Source organism: Narcine bancroftii, chromosome 3 (assembly GCF_036971445.1).
Source record: "Narcine bancroftii isolate sNarBan1 chromosome 3, sNarBan1.hap1, whole genome shotgun sequence".
Taxonomy (NCBI): Eukaryota; Metazoa; Chordata; class Chondrichthyes; order Torpediniformes; family Narcinidae; genus Narcine; species Narcine bancroftii.
Genome location: NC_091471.1, coordinates 362,683,849 through 362,701,251, shown reverse-complemented (window position 1 = coordinate 362,701,251; position 17,403 = coordinate 362,683,849). Strand labels below are relative to the sequence as shown.

The 17,403-nt window shown below is 38.6% G+C and overlaps 1 protein-coding gene across 5 annotated transcripts in view; it reads left to right on the top strand.

Annotated features, from left to right (window-relative positions):
- Positions 1 to 696: 696 nt before the first annotated feature.
- The window catches only part of cbx2 (chromobox homolog 2 (Drosophila Pc class)), a 38,520-nt gene continuing 21,813 nt past the window's right edge, over positions 697 to 17,403 (top strand). For 4 of the 5 annotated variants that reach the window (XM_069930106.1, XM_069930107.1, XM_069930105.1 and 1 more), the window contains exons 1-4: positions 1,831 to 1,939; positions 2,053 to 2,096; positions 11,928 to 11,993; positions 12,311 to 12,380. In XM_069930106.1, coding sequence (XP_069786207.1) covers positions 1,868 to 1,939; positions 2,053 to 2,096; positions 11,928 to 11,993; positions 12,311 to 12,380 — 252 coding nt within the window. In that variant the 5' untranslated portion in view covers positions 1,831 to 1,867. Of the gene's footprint in view, positions 1,247 to 1,830; positions 1,940 to 2,052; positions 2,097 to 11,927; positions 11,994 to 12,310; positions 12,381 to 17,403 lie in introns of those variants that run through there. The other variant, XM_069930103.1, reaches the window with a different exon arrangement.

Genomic DNA, 17,403 nt, shown 5'->3' with positions numbered 1-17,403 from the left:
AAATCTCAGAAACTCAATGTGCCATTTTTCAATTTCCCATTGTGGTTCCCCTCTGCCATAGGTGCTCTGTGATTAGTAAGTGATTGCTTAAAGGTGGTCTGTGGGAGGGAAGAAAACGTCTGAAAAACCCCACTGTTTTAATTGTACCTCACTGGCTCTTTATATGCAGGGTTTCATAACTCCAAAGGAAAGGGGGTCAATGACAATTTTTCTCAAGTAAAATATTCCAGAAACAATTGGAGCTAGGTTCTCAATCTCTTTGTTTCCCTCCCACTCACACAATCCCCGACTGTGGCATAGGGATTACTTAAAATGGAATGCGAGTTCAGGAGGGTAGTTCGAAAACCACTTAGTACCTCATAAATAAATCTGAAAAACAATCTCAAATGCATTAAAGTTTGACCTGTTTTTGTTAGGCCGTGGGAGATTTAGAAAAAAAAACCACTCTTTACGATAAACCAAGCTTGCGTTCTGGATTATTTCGTTCCTGAGCTCTGCGCGGGATACACGAGAATTCTATTAAATATTTAGATTAATTAATAAATAGACAGATGGGGGAAATTAATCCATTTGCGGGGAAAGGGTGGATATTCGCATTTAAGATCATGACGACCAGTGCAACAAATCGGCCAGAGCAGAGGGACGCCAGCTCCCTAACTCCACTGCCAACTTTGAAGAACTTCTCCTCCAGCAGGTTGCTCGAGATTCCAGCTCTCTGCAGTTGTTTCCCGATGGACGCGTATCATTCATTGCGATTGGAGGGGAGCTACAGCGGGACAGTAGGAATAATGAGCGAAGACGTTGAAGTCACCGAGACGAAAGCTTCAGTGACCAATGTTCGGTTTAAGGAACCTTAATCCAGGATCCCTCGCGTTTGCACTGAAGTTTCTGGCGAAAGGGTATCTCGTTCGTCAAAGTGTGACTGAAGGCACCAACGTGATGCGGCCGCATCATGTAGAATGGGAGAACTCTCTTTTAATTCCACTCGCAATTTGGTGCTCTAAATTGTGCAGATTCGCTGTCAAGAGCCAAATAAAACGGGGAACCGATGCATCTTTTAGTGGATTCCTGGAGAGTATCCGGACCTTTAAAAATTCTATTCCTCTTTGCTCATCACTGCAAATCGGCGGGCACAGGAGAGAAAGTGATGGGGGCATTTGAAAATGTTAATATGATTGAATACCTTTAGCCCATAAAACAACAGAACGTTACCCACGAACGAATGCGTGCAAGACCTGCTGAAAAGGTGACAGAACGGCTTTGTTCCCGGGCTGGTTAACGAGATAATATTGTGTGCCCCCCCCCGCCCCCCCAACTTTGGGGCACTTCCAAACGAGTCAAAAAAGCACGTGCGAAGTCAACACTATTTGGGCTGGAGGAAATCCTTCTCTGAAGGATTAGTGAAAATTGCTGATGGGTCAAGAGACCAGAGTAAATGAAAACTTTGATTTTAAGCGAAGGGTCAGAGGGGTTTTTAACGGGACAGGTTCTATTTGTGTTCGTTCGCCTGGTGAATAAAGTTGAGCAAGTCTGGTTCACATTGAAACACTTGGGTCCATTCTCCGTTGAATGGTCTTGTCCCGCTCTGTAAATCACTCCGAACTCTTTGGGAAGTTCTGGCGTTGAGATTGTTTATCCTTTGTCTGCTCGCTTTGGATTCATTGCAGAGGCGTGCGGCGCCGAGGGGGTTAATCCGATGTCTCCTTTCTGAACGTTCTCCAGTCACTTGGCGACCGCTGACCTGTGCCTAGCAACGGTCGGACGAGGCGACACCCGATTGGTCAGTGGGGGCTGGGGGTGACGTCACCGCCCTGGGGCCGGAGGGACGGGGTGAGTGGGGAGGGTAGCGGAGAGAAGCGGCGTGAGGATGGAGGAGCTGAGCGCTGTGGGAGAGCAAGTTTTCGCAGCGGAATGCATTCTAAGGAAAAGACTGAGAAAGGTGGGGGGGGGGGCAAAAGAGTTTGGGGGAAAGGGGCTCCGAGATTTTGCACGGGGGGGGGGTTCAATTGGCCGCTTCGCGGGAGCATTGATTTGTTGTGGTTTATTTCACAGGGGAAGCTGGAGTACTTGGTGAAGTGGAGAGGATGGTCTTCCAAGTGAGTGGCATCAGGTCTAACAATACAACCGAGCAGCGTGCTCCCAACTCCAGCATCGGGCTGGGCTCGGGGCTTCCTCCTTTGTTTCCTCTCTTTCTCCCCCAGATTTCATCCCTCCCTCACTCTTTCTCCGAAAGGATAAACGTGCATTCATCTGGTCTGCGTGCACTTCGGTCTGGGTGCAAGCTCCTTGACATGAGTTGCTCTTCAGCCTTTGGTCTTTCATTGTTTGCTTGAAATACCTTCTGTTTTAATGTATCTGTTTTTTATAAAGGAGTTTCCATCCTCGAATAGTTTTCCAGATGTTTTAATAGTTGGGCTTGGGCCATTTTGTAACTTTTGTGATTTGTGCTCCATTTGTGACTTGGCACTTGCACTTTTTTACTTGGGGGTAAATGGTCCAGGTTCTCTCGTGATTTGCTTTTTTTTTGTCGCGCTTGCTTCATTTGTATTTAAGCAACATTTAGGCTTTCCTCCAGCCCCCCCGCCACAGATCGTGGGAGAATTTGATGCCTGCGAAATTGAGTTTAAAAAAACTAAACTTGGGCTTTGTGGATCTAAGGTTCGGTTCTGAATGGGATAGTGGGTTTTGTTGTTTCCAATTATTCATGTTTTTTTTTTTGCTTTCAGATTGTTTCATTCTAGATGTTATTTAAAACTTTCTTTTTAATGCACGACTAGTACTCTTTGGGTGTTGTAGTTGTCTTGCGATTTTATATTTAAAAAAAAACAGAACAAACAGATGTAGCTTGATACTAGCGTAGTTTTGATGCTATCTGGTAGCTTTACAATAACAAGCTGTTTGTTCCCTGTTTCAATTTTTACTTCCTTCCTATTGAACTCCAACAGGTTTTATGGCGTTACTGGACTTGTAGAAGAAAGAATGCAATTGGAGGTGTTGAAAACTGTAATAGACTCGGTTTACTTAAAAAAAAAATCTTTGGCTGGATGTTGGAGAAAAGTTGTGATCAGGAGTCGGATCAAATCAAAGGAAGCACAAAAAAAAATTGGAGGTGGAAAGGGTGCAGAAGCCCAGATTGGGCTGCATACCGTCGAGCTGAAGCAGGACAATAATGGCTTGGCTTGAGAATGAACTCAAAGCCATTCTATTAATGTTGTACTTCTGAGATGCAACAGAAATGGGGTTTTGGGTGAAACTTTCCACTCTTATTGACCTGAACAACTTCCAATCAGCCACTTAACCAGCAAGTAACCTTATCTCCCATCACCAATTCCTTAAGTTTTTCATCTTCTTTCCTCTCCATAATTCTTTGTGATCTCCTGCATGCCATTGTTGTTCATATGAGCATCTTCTAAACTTAGCCATTAGCACTGCTTTGTTTCTATTATATGGGTTCTTGAGTTTAAGAAATGTTTCTAAGGGTGAAAATGAGTGACAAAGGAATTTGCTGAGGCAGTTCTTTGAATTTTTAAGTCTATTTAAAAGTTGCAGAGCTAAATTTGTATTTTTCTACCCTTGAGGTAGAAACTCGTCGACTTGTCATCTCATCAGAAGCATTGAACAAAAATGCATTACGTTTACTCTTCCTGAGCCCATTTGGAATATTTTCCAGATTACTTTGAAGGGACTTTGTTCAAACAAATTCCTGTAATAGTTATCTGCAATTTTTTAACAATTTGTTATTGTCAGATTATGACAAAGAACCATCATCTACTGTGATATTTTCAATATGTGTCAGGGGAAGGAGAAGAAATTAACTTGACTTCCTCAAGTGTTACCTTTGATGTATAAACAGACATGAACTAGTTGAACTCAACCTATTTTGCGTAAGTGTTGTATTTTAACCTTAATCTCCTTTCTGTTTGAGGTCACTATCCTGTTTAATTTACACTCAGATGACTGTGGAGAGATGAAGACACTTGGGGTTGAATATCAAAAATTCCTCTCGTATTGTTTTCTAGTAGATCCTCAGAACATCAGAAATAACATTTGGCCATCTGGCCTGTTGAGCCTGCTCCAGCATGGCTGGCCTGGCAGTGGACTCCACTCCATCTACCTGGTTTTCTTCTCATAAGCCTTGATTTTCCTATAATACCAATAATCAATATATTTAATAAATAAAAAGAATAATTTGGCTAACAAGAAAATATTATAATTTCTGTCTCCATAACATTTTTAAAGTGCTCATTTTTCTTTACCATATTATGTCCTTTGAAAGCATTAAGGTATTTTTTTTAAACTTTAAAAAAAATTTAGATGTACAGCACAGTAACAGGCCCTTTCGGCCCATGATCCTGTGCCACCCAATTAACCACACCCCCAGTACATTTTGAACAATAGGAGGAAACACACACAGACATGGGTAGAGCATGTATTCAGGGGAAAATAATGTTGCGCCTTCAAAAAAAAACTAGTATTAATCCATTGGTTGGAGATAGTAGACCCATTCTTCTATTTGAGAAGTACCAGATAAATCCCTTATTTGTATTCATATTGTGAGGAATACTTGGAAGTTTAGAGTTAATTATAAGTTTCGCAATTTTGTCATTGGTAGTTTAATGGTACTAAGCTGTTAACCATCAAATGTTTTGTTCTTGCTGTGCAGCATGAAAGTGCCTTGCTTAGATTTGTAATTACATTGTGACTGCTGTGAAGAAAGTGAACTTGTAGCTATTGTCACTTGCCCACAATGGGCTGAATTATTTGGGTTCTGCCTTTTACAGCACCCCAGCACACGCACATGTATCAGATCTGGATGCAGAGGACTTGTTTGCTGAAGTTCCTCATCCTTGTGTTCACCAATGTGATCTGAACAGTGGGTGGGCACAAGTACAAGGGCACTGATCTAAAGTGGGTCAGCACAAGCTGAATCTTCGCAGGCTACCACTGATTTTTTTTAAACAATATCGTTTTTCTGACTATTGAAATGCTGTTTTTAAAAAAACTGGTTTATCCAGAATTCAAGCAACTTGCAGCTTCAAGCAACCAGCAAATGAAAAATCGCAGAAATAAATAGGTTAAAAATACAGAAGTTTAAAATCTGTACATCTTACCATTCGTTCACTAATCAAGCAACGAGAAAATTCATTAATCCAGCATCTATAAATTCCCGTAGGTGCCAGATTCCATGGGTTTTAATGTAGTAATCTTTTAAAAAGTTAATTAAAAAAGCAAACTCTGGAAAGTACAGAGTTCAAAACATTAAATTTGCACAATTATTTAAAAAAATAAAGTGGCTGTAGCAAAAATGCAATGCTGGAGAAACTCAGCTGGTCAAACTGTGTACTTTATAGAGCAAAGATAAATAACCAATGTTTCAGGCTTGAGTCCTTCATCAATGGCCTGCTGAGTTTCTCCAGCATTGTATTTTAATTTCAACTATGATTGTAGATTTTTGGGTTTTACCTCTTGGCTGTAGCATTCAGATTTGTAGTTCCAAAGCCTATTGGAATCAAAATAGATTTTGTATCCTGTAGAGGGCTGGCCTTGAGCAGAGCCTGAGTGATGGTTTTCTCAGTGAATATGGGGATTCCCTGTAAAACTGGACTTCAGGCAGAAACAGTCACTGAACGTGGAACCTGTGCACAAAAGTCCAGGAATTAACTTGGTTTGAATTGTTCAAATCCTGATTCTGCTCAATGACTATGAATAGACTTTAGAAGGGCTTTGAAATAATCTGATTTCTTTCCATGACATGCTACGGTGACTGAGAATCCGTCTCTTTCCCACTTTAAACAAGCTGTCACAATGGTTCATAGTCCCAAATCATGATGTTTGCAGCTTTAGAAAGTAAAATGCAGGTGAAATCTGGCTATTTAAAGCCTCATTGCTTCATTGTTTCTTATATCCTTTAATATCTCTTCTTTGGTTATATCTCCACAGTTGAATTATTTTCTTTATTCATTGCCTTTATAAATAATACTCCATAAACTTGAGTGAAAGCTAATTATTAGGAATGCTTTCATATATTTATATAAAAAAAGTCTTGGTGAACTTGTGCAATGTTCAAACCAGTCAATGGTATAGAAAATCGACTGGCTGAGGTTCCTTGCAATCGATGCATTTGGGAAGTCGACTCGAACATTTTACTTAAAATTGCCTTAACCTACATGGGTGAGAGAAAATAGTAAAATAACATGTCTGTATGTACCATACAGATTTGAGTATTGTACTGAATTCTCAGATTTAAGTTTTTAGAAGATTCCAAAGTTCAAATGTGATTGGGGGTGGGGTGGGGTTAAAGAGATGGAGAGACAAAGGATCTTGTGGTGTTAACTAGTAAAGAGCGGTTGAATTCTCTTGCTTCACTGGACAGTATTTAGCCAGTTCTGTCACATTTATTCCTAAAAAAAACTTCAAAAAATGAAGGAACTTTCGTTTTCACTTGTGTAAACTTCTGTATACAAACCAGAGATGCACTTATCAGTTGTAGACTGCACTGGAAAAGTAATTAGTGAGGAAATGCTTGAGGACACTTGAGTACATACAAGTTGAGCCTGACACCGTTTGATAATGATAACCTTCAACGATAGCACAACAAAAGCAATTTTATGCCGAGAATTCCCAATGCCTGGGCCATTGGAGGAAAATTGGTTTATCCTTTTGGAGCAATAATACAGAGGAGTAAATGGTGCACTACAATTTTTTTTTTAAATTGCAAGCCTGGTCATCAAAACAGTGACTGATCTGAATGCATCTTTATTTAACCAGTGACATTTTCCCTGTTTCCAATCATATTTATTCCTCCTTTTATTTTCCTTATTTTCTCTATGTCCCTTTTATTTTTCTAGCCTCGAGTATGATATTCCTGTTTCTGCTTCTGAACTCTGATTTCCACATCGTCAACCTTCATTTCAACTTGAATCTGCAGTTTTGTTTGTTCTTTCTTACCCAGACTGGTGCAGTGCTGAAGGTTACTTGGTTGCATTCTCCTGAAGCCTTCCTCACCTTCACTCCATTGTAGCGAAACAGGAAAGAAAATAAATGTTTCCCTGTACACATTGAACACCACCTCATCAGACCAGCCAGGCTTACTGCATCTCAAATAGTTGCTGGTACAGGTCTGCAGGAAAAGCCTGAGGCTTCATTTGGTCAATGTAATGCATGCAGTACAATGACACAGGGTCCTAGTGCCTGCAGTTTAATTTAAAAAGCTGACATCAAAGTGAAGCCAAGCCACATTCATTATTCCTGGATAATTTTGTATTTCTAATGCATGTATTTAAATTGAGGTGTTGCAATAGGAAATGGGGAAACTTCAGTAATTAACGTGGTATGTTAAATTCTGCATGATCTCTCTTCCATTTTTCTGTCATTGTAAATATTCCACTTTTTTCAGCTTGCTATCAATTTTGTGCTTTTGATGATCATATTTTTAAAAATGTTTTAATGTTTGAAATAGAATACAAGTAATCAGTTAAGAAAATAAATATACAGATTAAAATATTATTTAAGAGCAAGTTTTTAAAAAAAATCTACATTATTTGAAGGTCTCGAAATATTTTTGACCAAGAATACAATTCCATTTTAAAATTTTCATCAATTGTTCTAAATCACTAATCTTGAAATTCTGTACCTTGCAAGGACTATTGTTTTTAATCTTTAATAATATCACAACCCATATTCATCTAATGCTTAAACTCTTGTTAGTACCTTAATCACCCTCGGACTTGACTGGCCTATGCTCCATAAAATTGAGATCAAAACTTTGGTCCACATTATCACATCGGATATGATGTCATTTTTGCTGGTCCTTGCTGAGATGCATAGATTCCCAGCCCATCAATTCTTCAGATTTAACTTCATTGTCTTTAAATCCTCCATGCCCTTGCCTTGCTCCAACTCTTTAATCTGCTGAAAATCTGCTCTTCCTTGGAACTATTAATCTTTTTCTAAAAACATTCATGGAACCTACATGCTTGATCTGTTTTTTTTCCCCAAATCTCTTGACCTTTTCAGCAAGATTATTTAAAACCAAATGTACAGCTCCTTGAGAAGGTTTTTGGTAATGGTCTTCTGTTCATTTGGACTAATACTAAACCATAATTCCTCCTCTGGAAGATTTTGATGTTATATAGATGGTGTTCAAGTTAAATTGCAGTACATCTCCATTCTTGAGGCAGTAGACAATCTTGAAATAAATGGTGAACCTATAAATACATGGAAAATAGTTCCTCATAATGTTTTCTCCTGAATGGGTGCTCAGTACCATGTGTCAGTCTCAAAATAAGTTGCTGGATCTTGACAGATAGAATTTTGTTTATGATCAAGATAGGGAAATCTTTGAATTCTCAACCTAGAGATCTATAGAACCTATCTTATGACTATAAATCAAGAAAGTGATTTGACTGATTTTTGGATTGCAAGGAAATAAGATGTATGCTTCATGTAGGAAACAGAGTTCAAAGATCAGCTTCAAAATTGAAAAGGAAAAGCTGATGTCAGGTGTCAATATTTCATTGGAACTTTAAAAAAAAAATTAGTGGTATGAGATAGGAACTGGCCCAAGATGAGGGACAGCAAAGTAGAATTGGAGGATATTTCTACAAGAAATAAAGTGCAGGATAAATATATTCCAATTTTAAAAAAAATTATGAATGGAAAAATGGCACAAATGTGACAAATGAGAGGTTAAGACTAAAATAAAAGCAAAGGGGAGGCCATTACAAGGTAACAAAAATTGGTTGAAAAGCAGGACTGGGAAACTATATTTAAAAAAAAAAACTTAAAGGAAAAAAGATGAATTATGAAAGGAAGTTGGCAAATAACATACAAAATTATATGAAGTTTTTTAAAATGTATGAAGAGTAAATGAGACATGGGTAGATATGGGACCAATTTGAAAATGATGCTGGAGAAATTCTAATGGGTGAGAGAGATGGTAGAGGAACTAAATGAGTATTTTGCATCACTCTTCACTGAGGAAGACCATATCAATATACCTGATAGAGGTATCAGAGAATCAAATTAAGTACAGTCAAGATTACTAGACAGAGAGGGCTTAGTAAGATAAATGGACTAAAGATAGATGTCTCCTGGACTGGATGAGGTGCAACCACAGGTTCTGAAGGAGGGCTTTGAAGATTGTGGAGACATTGGAAATTTTTTTCCAGAAATCAATAGACTCTGGCACAGTTCTGGAGGATTGGAAGGTCTGCTGTTTAATAAAGGAGGGAGACAGGAAATTATAAGGCTATTAGTCTGACATAGGAAGTTGGAAAGTTATTGGAGTTGATCCTCAAGGACGAGGTTATGAAATACCCCTTGGTGCATGACACAAGTCCATGAAGGGAAGATTGTGCCTGACCAATCTATTATAAATTTTTGAGGAAATCTCAAGTATAATGGACAAGGAAGAGGCTGTGGATGTTGTGTATTTGGATTTTCAAAAGGCCTTTAAGGAGCTGCATAAGAGGCTGCCAAATAAGATGAGAGCCCGTGGAATTACAAGAAAGATATTAGATTGGGTGGAGCACTGGCTGCTTGACAGAAAGCAAAAGGTGGGAATAAAGGGATCCTGTTCTGGTTGGTTGCCTGTTGCTAGTGACGTTCCACAGGGGTCATTGTTGGGGCCACTTTTTACAATGTATTTTGATGATTTGGATTATGGATTGAATAGTTTTGTGGCTAAATTTGCATATGCCACCTAGATAGGTGCTGGAGTAGGAAGTGCTGAAGAAATAAAGGTTGCAGAGAGACTCGGGCAGTTTAGGCGAGTGGGCAAAGAAATGGCAGATGAGATACAATGTTGAGAAATAGACAGTTGTACATTTTGGAAGAGGAAATAAACAGGCCGATTATTATTTGGATGAGGAGAAAATTCAAAATGCCAGCTTTTTTTTTAATGGATGAGAATTTTATTTAATAATCTAGTATAACAAAGTCGCAAGTTTTTTTAAATGACAATGCAGTGCTGGGATGAGAACATAATGCTTTTTAAAGTTTTGTGGCTTTAGTCCACCTTTGACCATTTAAAAGGTTGACCACAACTCTTGTTGTCTGGATTTGGCAGTTCCTGTTTGAACCACCAGCTTCAGGTCTAGGCTTCCACATATCCATTGCTGAGCACTGAAATTCACGACTTGCTCAATTACCTGTCACTTTGCTGGAATCAGACCTGGCATTGAAATCACCAATGTCCGTCTCTATTGCAGATTAGGGATCAAAGGGGGTGTTAAGTTTTAATTAAAAAAATAATAATAATAATTTTACTTATTATTTAATGTTATTAAATTTATGAAAATTACTGCACAAGTTCAATTTTGATTGTTTTTTAATGTTTCTGAAAGTTTGAATTCTGCTTTGTGCATTTTGATGCGAGTAGGTTTACTGTGGAGTCAAGTAGAAGATGTCAGACAGACAAGTTCTCCTCACTCCTCTGCTCAGGACCTTTCCAGTCAGCCAAAGGATACGAGCTACCTCGGAGACTCTGTATGAATGTGGACTTTGGACCGGTTACTGGTCCAGCAAGATGTAGCCCATTGACTATAATGAGAAACCTCACATCAGGATTTGTTTTTTTAAAATACTTTAATTTTGTGGTCAAATGAGAATCAAGAGTTGATCATTGCAAAGACATAAAATGAAATGAAAAGAAAATCAAATCACTGATACATATTGTCCATATTTCCAAACAGCTCTATCCCTCCTTCCCCCCCACCCCAACAAAATAGAAAAGAAAGAAAAAGAATGAATAAAAGAGATAGAAACAGAAAAAGGAACTGTAGCGATCCATTTCAGAAGATCTAATTCTTGCCTGGATCTCAAATAAGGGAAAGAAGATGGATATAAAACTCAGGAACCGAACAAGTACCTTAAATATTCAACCCTGCAGTGTGCAAATATGGCCACCATACCTGCAAAAACCTGTTGTACTACTTCCTTAAGTTGGAAGTAATTTTCTCCAGGGGAACACAACTAATGCATTTCTGCATTGGGTTATATCCTGAAGGGAATTAGACTTCCAAGTAACTGCAAAACATTTCCTAGCCACAATTGTAAGAAATTCTAATTGGTACTTGGCCTCATTTTGGGTCTTGTGTCCACAATATTTCCAAGGAGAAACAATTCTGGACTTTGTGACAATTGTTTCCCAATAACCTAGTCTAATAAAATTCTTAAATTTTCCCAAAACTGTTTCACTTTAGAGCATGACCAGGTGAAATGTAAAAAAGGTTTTCCTGTTTCTTCCCCGCATCGAAAATGTATCAGATATATTAGAATTTAATTTGCGCAGCTTCTGCAGGGTAAGATATAGCTGACGCAAAAAATTTTATTGCACCAGTCTATTTTACATTAATTGTATTGCTCATGCAATCCTGACATAAATCGGACCAGTTCTTGTCACCAATACTAATATTCAAGCCTGATTCACATCTTTGATTTCTGTAACTCCTGCTTAGGTTTTCCCGGTTGGAGTAAGGATTTGTTTAAAATAGCAACTGCACTGCAATTGCAGTTTTGATCTTCTGCTGCAGTTAGAATAGCTATTAGCACAACGCTGTTACAGCGCCAGCGATCGGGACCGGAGTTTGAATCCAGCGCTGTCTGCAAGAAGTTTCCACTTTCTCCCAGTGTCTGTATGGGTTTCCTTCGGGTGCTCCAGTTTCTTCCACCAATCAAAACTTATTTGAGTTGTAGGTCACTTGGGTGAAATTTGGTGGCACGGCTCATGGGCCGAAAGGGCCTGTCTCTGCTCTATGTGTAAATTTAAATGCAAAGTTAAACAAAAGTGGATGACAGACAAAATGCAAGTAAATGTTAGAAATGATCAGTGAATTTGCATCTAAGCATTACATTTAATATCTTGGAGGGATAATGTACAACCTTTATATTTTGCTTTTCCTGATTAATAATGTTTTTACTTACAGACATAATAGTTGGGAGCCAGAAGAAAATATTCTTGATCCAAGACTCCTGCTTGCTTTTCAAAGGAGGTAAAAATATTTGAATGTCATTTTCTTTTGCCATTCTCCTTGACCCTCTTTCCTCTTCTACACTGGATGAGTAGCATCTTCTGAAAATCTTGTCATCCATTTGCACACTCTGTGAAGTAGAGAAACTCAACTGCCCACCCAAGATTCCATTTTAATCTTGGCTCATTTGATTTGTGATGCTGCTCGCCCTGGGAACTTGCTTGCACATTATGTCCATGCATGAGCAATGTGTCGCTGAATAATGACATGAATATTTGGTTCTATCGGGAATAACAAAATGGAATTTTTTTTAAAAAAACAACTTTTGTTTATTGTAGCCAGCAAGAGAAAGAACTGCAAAATCGTAAGCGAGGCAAGAGGCCCAGAGGCAGGCCCAGAAAACATGTGGTAGGGTTGGTTTTAATTTTGTATTGATTTTGATGCTTAAATTAGCTTAAGACATTATTACTGCAAAGAAAATATTTCAACCCCAATTCCTGGAGCTAAAGCTCCCATGCACCTGATCTTTGGATTTTGTTGGGCAGAAGGTTGTATAGATAGAATGAGGATGTTGGCTTAAACCAACTGAAGCAGTGGTCCATTGACTGCCTCCCCTCCCCACCCCTCCCACTTCTAGAGCAGAGTTTTTGTATCCCTGCAAGTACAGCAGCATGTTGTGTCCTTTGAGCCTTTCATGAATTGGGCGGGTGGGGGGGGAGGGGGAGATGGACTGGCTATATTGTGGATATATACAGTACGTTTTCCAATTCTGCAGAAGGCAGTATCACAAAGAAACCATCGAACATCAAATCTATGTTTATAGTGTTGAATAATAATGTCTTTTTTTCTGAGATTAATTTAAAGAATTACAGTGGAATCTGTGCAGGTCAATGAATATTAAATAGCAACCATTACCAATTTTATATCCTATCTTGGATTACAAAGAGCTTCATAGTAAATATTTACAGCAATTTTTACATGTTCTACTTTTAGTTAATGAGAATGTATTATTAAATTTTAATTACTAGGCTCAGTGAATCAATCATAGAAATACTAATGTTGCTTTATTTAAGATGCACGTTCCCTCAGTTGATTGATTCCTAAGATAAGTGTCTTGTTTACTGCAGTTTAGAAGAACGAGAGATGGTCTTGTTGACATACCCGTGATCCTGAGAGAAATTAACGAGGAGCTATTCATTCCTCAAGATGACGAATCCAGTATAAGGAGGTGCAGTCTCCAGATTATGGCAGGCTTTTATAAATGAGTTCAATCTTCTACCACTTAGGGCTGCAGAAACCTAGTCATCACAAATATTCAAGGCTGAGATCAACGTATTTGTGGATACCAAGTGTAGAGTGCGTCAAAAGAACCAAAGACTTGCTGATCCAAACCAAGGCTTTTTTTAACTAAAAGACAGGAGCATATCACAAGGAGGTCGACCAGGTCCAGAATGACCTGGTCCGGCTAGGAGCAACCCTTTAAGACCTGCCAGCAGGTGTGGCTACGCGCTCAGCCAATTACAGTCACCCTACACGACCATCTGTACCTAGACACATTGGTGATAGAATCTGTACTCTCACACTAAAGCCATCAGGTGAAAATGGGGAAAGGGAAAGACCAGAATTGAGACAAGGGATCAACCATGATCTTACTGAATGGCTGAGCAATTTCCAGGGGCTGTATGACAACTATAGTGGTCTCTTACAGATAGAAATTTTCTCAACAAATAAATAAAGGTTGTTTGAAAAGATTTTATTCAAAATATGGTTTAAGAGCAACCACAGAAACGTTTTTGTGACTGCAGTACTCGTGTAGTCAACCTATCCTGCAGAGGGCACTCTACCATTTCTACTCCCAATTTACCCCAGGGGGTGGGTGGGGGGAAACTCATGGAAGTTAAATGGTCAAATGCAGCTCTAACAAATAGGCATTACATTTGCATGTTATTTTAAAATGTATAATGCCAGTGTATAAGGCAGACAATGAACATTAAAAAATGTCACCTCAAATCCAGGAGTAATCTTGTATGCCAAGTATAAAATCTGGACCTTAATGATGAAGACTCTGCACTCTCCCACGCCAAGTTTAAAATCCGAATCTTGGCAGCAAAGTCTCAGCGTTCGCCCACTGAGTCCATCTTCCCAGTCCAACTGCCTTCGGCTCTGTATAGACTTTAAGTGGCCTGTACAGGAGCAGACAGTTTATTTTAAAATGTGCTCATAACATTTAAACCTTTACTGGGCACTTTGCATTAAAAATGTTGTGAATTATTATATTAAATGTGCCTAGTAGCATCACTCCACTGATCATCAGTAAGTGCTTGACTTGGGGTAGTTCTATCAGTGAGTATCATGCAAAACTAGTATTTTGGGTGGAAATTCAGGGGTCATCCTGGTGCACCTAGCAAATATGGTACTTTGATTAAAAATATAGTCTGGGCCAAGCACAAAATACTATTGGGTAGGAGAATCACAAATCTAACAAGGTTGTGAAACTTTGCAGATATAAAAACTGACCATGTTGGCCAACTGCTGCCCCTCTGCTTCCTTGTCCCAACCCTTCTCCAACTATTGTTTTGCCCTATATAACTCTCAGAAAACAGACTTTTGTACAAGCAAAGGTAACTCATTAAACACTAAAGAGCAGTATAAACAAATTATGGTAATTTCTCCCAGTTAAAGCAAGTGATTTCCATACAAAATTGTTGTACATAGAATCTATACATTTTAATACACTTAAACTTTCAATACATGTATATTTTCAACACAAACTCATTCTCAATCATAGAAGTTGCATACAGCCTATCCTCTTCTGTCCACAATGGTACACTTTGTTTCTCCTTCCATGTCAAGTTGCTTCAATGTATATGCTTGGAATGTCGCATTGAAGTAGTTGATTTGGTATTGCAACCTAAATGTCGTCATTGTGCCTGTTGACCCAAGTCCATGTGGAAATCCGATGTTAATACAGCAACTGTGTTCAGGAACTATTGGTAGATATGATTCAAAGAGAAACAATGAAATGTCTCCTGGGAGTTTTTGTTGATCGATTATAGCTCTTGATCATTCTGTTAAAGTGTAGTTATGTTGACATATCTGACATTGGAAACTCTGTATTTTTGCCTTCTAAATCTACTTGCACAAGGTGAATGTGCTAGCAAACATCCTTTGGACAAATTCCTCTATTTCTGAACTAGCTTTTGCAAGAGTAAGATGTTCTTCAGGCTCGACTTTTGAATAAAATTTATTGAAATGGGTATTGGAATTAATCCCAACAACTGAACTTGAAGAAATGAGAACACTGCCCCTTTAAACTCACATACCACCTTAAGCAATTCCTATGCCATAAGTGCTCTGTGATTAGTAAGGGATTGGTTAAGGTGGTATGTGATTTGGGGTGGGGGGGGAGGGGGGCGTTGTGAAGAGATTGAGAACGGTAGACCCAATTGTTACTGAAATATTTTGCTTGAGAAAAATTATCAATGACCCATTTCCTTTGGAGATATGAAACCATGCACATAACGAGTCGATGAGGTACGATTAAAACTACTTTTCAAACTTCCCATTCGCACACCACCATTTATATTCTTTTAAAAATGCCTTGCTAATCACAAAGTACTTATAGAATAAGGATTGCTTAAGCTGGAATGTCAGTTTAGGGGGCAGATTAAAAACCATTTCTCTAGAATAAAAAGAATTACAAAAGGAATATGGGGAAAAGGAAAACTGATTAATGCTAATTATTACTAACTTGACAGTTGAAGCACATGGATCGTGAGTGCCATTCTCAGGCTAACTAGTATGAAAATTGACAAACTCCTCTATTGATGATCCACAAATTCCAGTGTTGATCACGTTCAAAAATTCTTTTTTTTTTAAAAATGGAGACTACAAAGGAAATGTCAAAGTTATTCGGTTTCAGGAATGTGACAGCAGGAATTTAAAACCTGGCCATTCCATCAGAAACCCTGTCTACTGTATTTTTATAGACCTTGATTTAACACAGCTGGTTCCTCAAAGGAGACCATAATAGTCGTTCATGATTCAGGCAATCTGCTTCAGTAACTGCTTAACTTTCCAAGAAAATTAAATCATCTACATTTTAAAACTCTGTCTGAAGAATGATTTATGTAAATAAAAAGTTCATTTGATGGTATTTGCATTGCTTTATAAACATTCTAAGGGTGATTTCTTAATTTCTAGCTGAAAAACAAGAGCCTTTTGGCTGATATTATTGTCAGTTTTAAATTTGAAAGTGTACTGTTCATTTCTTCAGTGTTATGCATTTTGCAATGAAACCGAAAACTTATTCCTTCCAATACCTCTCTGTAACTAATTTCTAGTGGAGCTCTCCTAAATACCAACTTTGGATGACTTGTCGTTCTCCCAGATAACTTGGGCAAGATGATGTAAATCTATTACAGATGTATGACACAGTGCATTATAAATCATTGAGCATTTTAGCTGTTGGTCAGCTGGCAGCAGAGTAGGTGGGCTGGCCACCCAGGCACTTAGTGGAGGAGAAAAAAGACAAATACTCGAGGAACTCAGCCGGTCTCGCAGCATCCACAGGAGGTAAAGATACAGTATACTACTGATGTTTCGAGCCTGCACCTTCAAATATAAGCATTGGCTTATTCCTTCAAGAAGGACTCAGGACTGAAACGTCTATTATACAGTGCCCTCCATAATGTTTGGGACAAAGACACACATTTCCTTTATTTGCCCCTGTGCTCCACAGTTTTAAACGTAATCAAACAGTTCACGTGTGATTAAAGTGCACATTCCAGATTTTATTCAGCATTATTTGTATACATTTTGCTTTGACCATGTAGAAATTACAGCATTTTTTATACATAGTCCCCTCATTTAGTGTACTATAATATTTGGGACATAGCAGTGGTATGTATATTAAAGTAGTCTTTAGTACTTTATTGCATATCCCTGCATGCAATGACTGCTTGAAGTTCGTGATTCATAGACCACCAGGTACTGAGTATCTTTCTGGTGATGCTCTGCCAGGCCTCAACTGCAGCCATCTTCAGCTCCTGCTTGTTTCAGATCTTGTCCCCTAAGTTTTCTCTTCAGCAAATGGAAGGCATGCTCAATTGAATTTAGATCAGGTGACAGAGTTGGCCATTCAATAATTTTCCAGCTTTTAGCTTTAGAAAACCCCTTTGATCCCAAACATACTGCTCAAGCAACATTGTAGGATGAAGCACTGACCAACGAGTTTGGAGGCATTTGCTTGAACTTGAGCAGATAAGATTCTATAATCCTCAGAATTCATTTTTGCTACTGCTGTCTGATGTTACATCAAGTTAAGTGCACCAGTACCTGTGGCAGCCTCACCCAGGCTATTACGCTCCCACAACCTGTTTCACAGATGAGGTGGATTGCTTTGGATCTTTACACCTCCATTCTTTGCTCT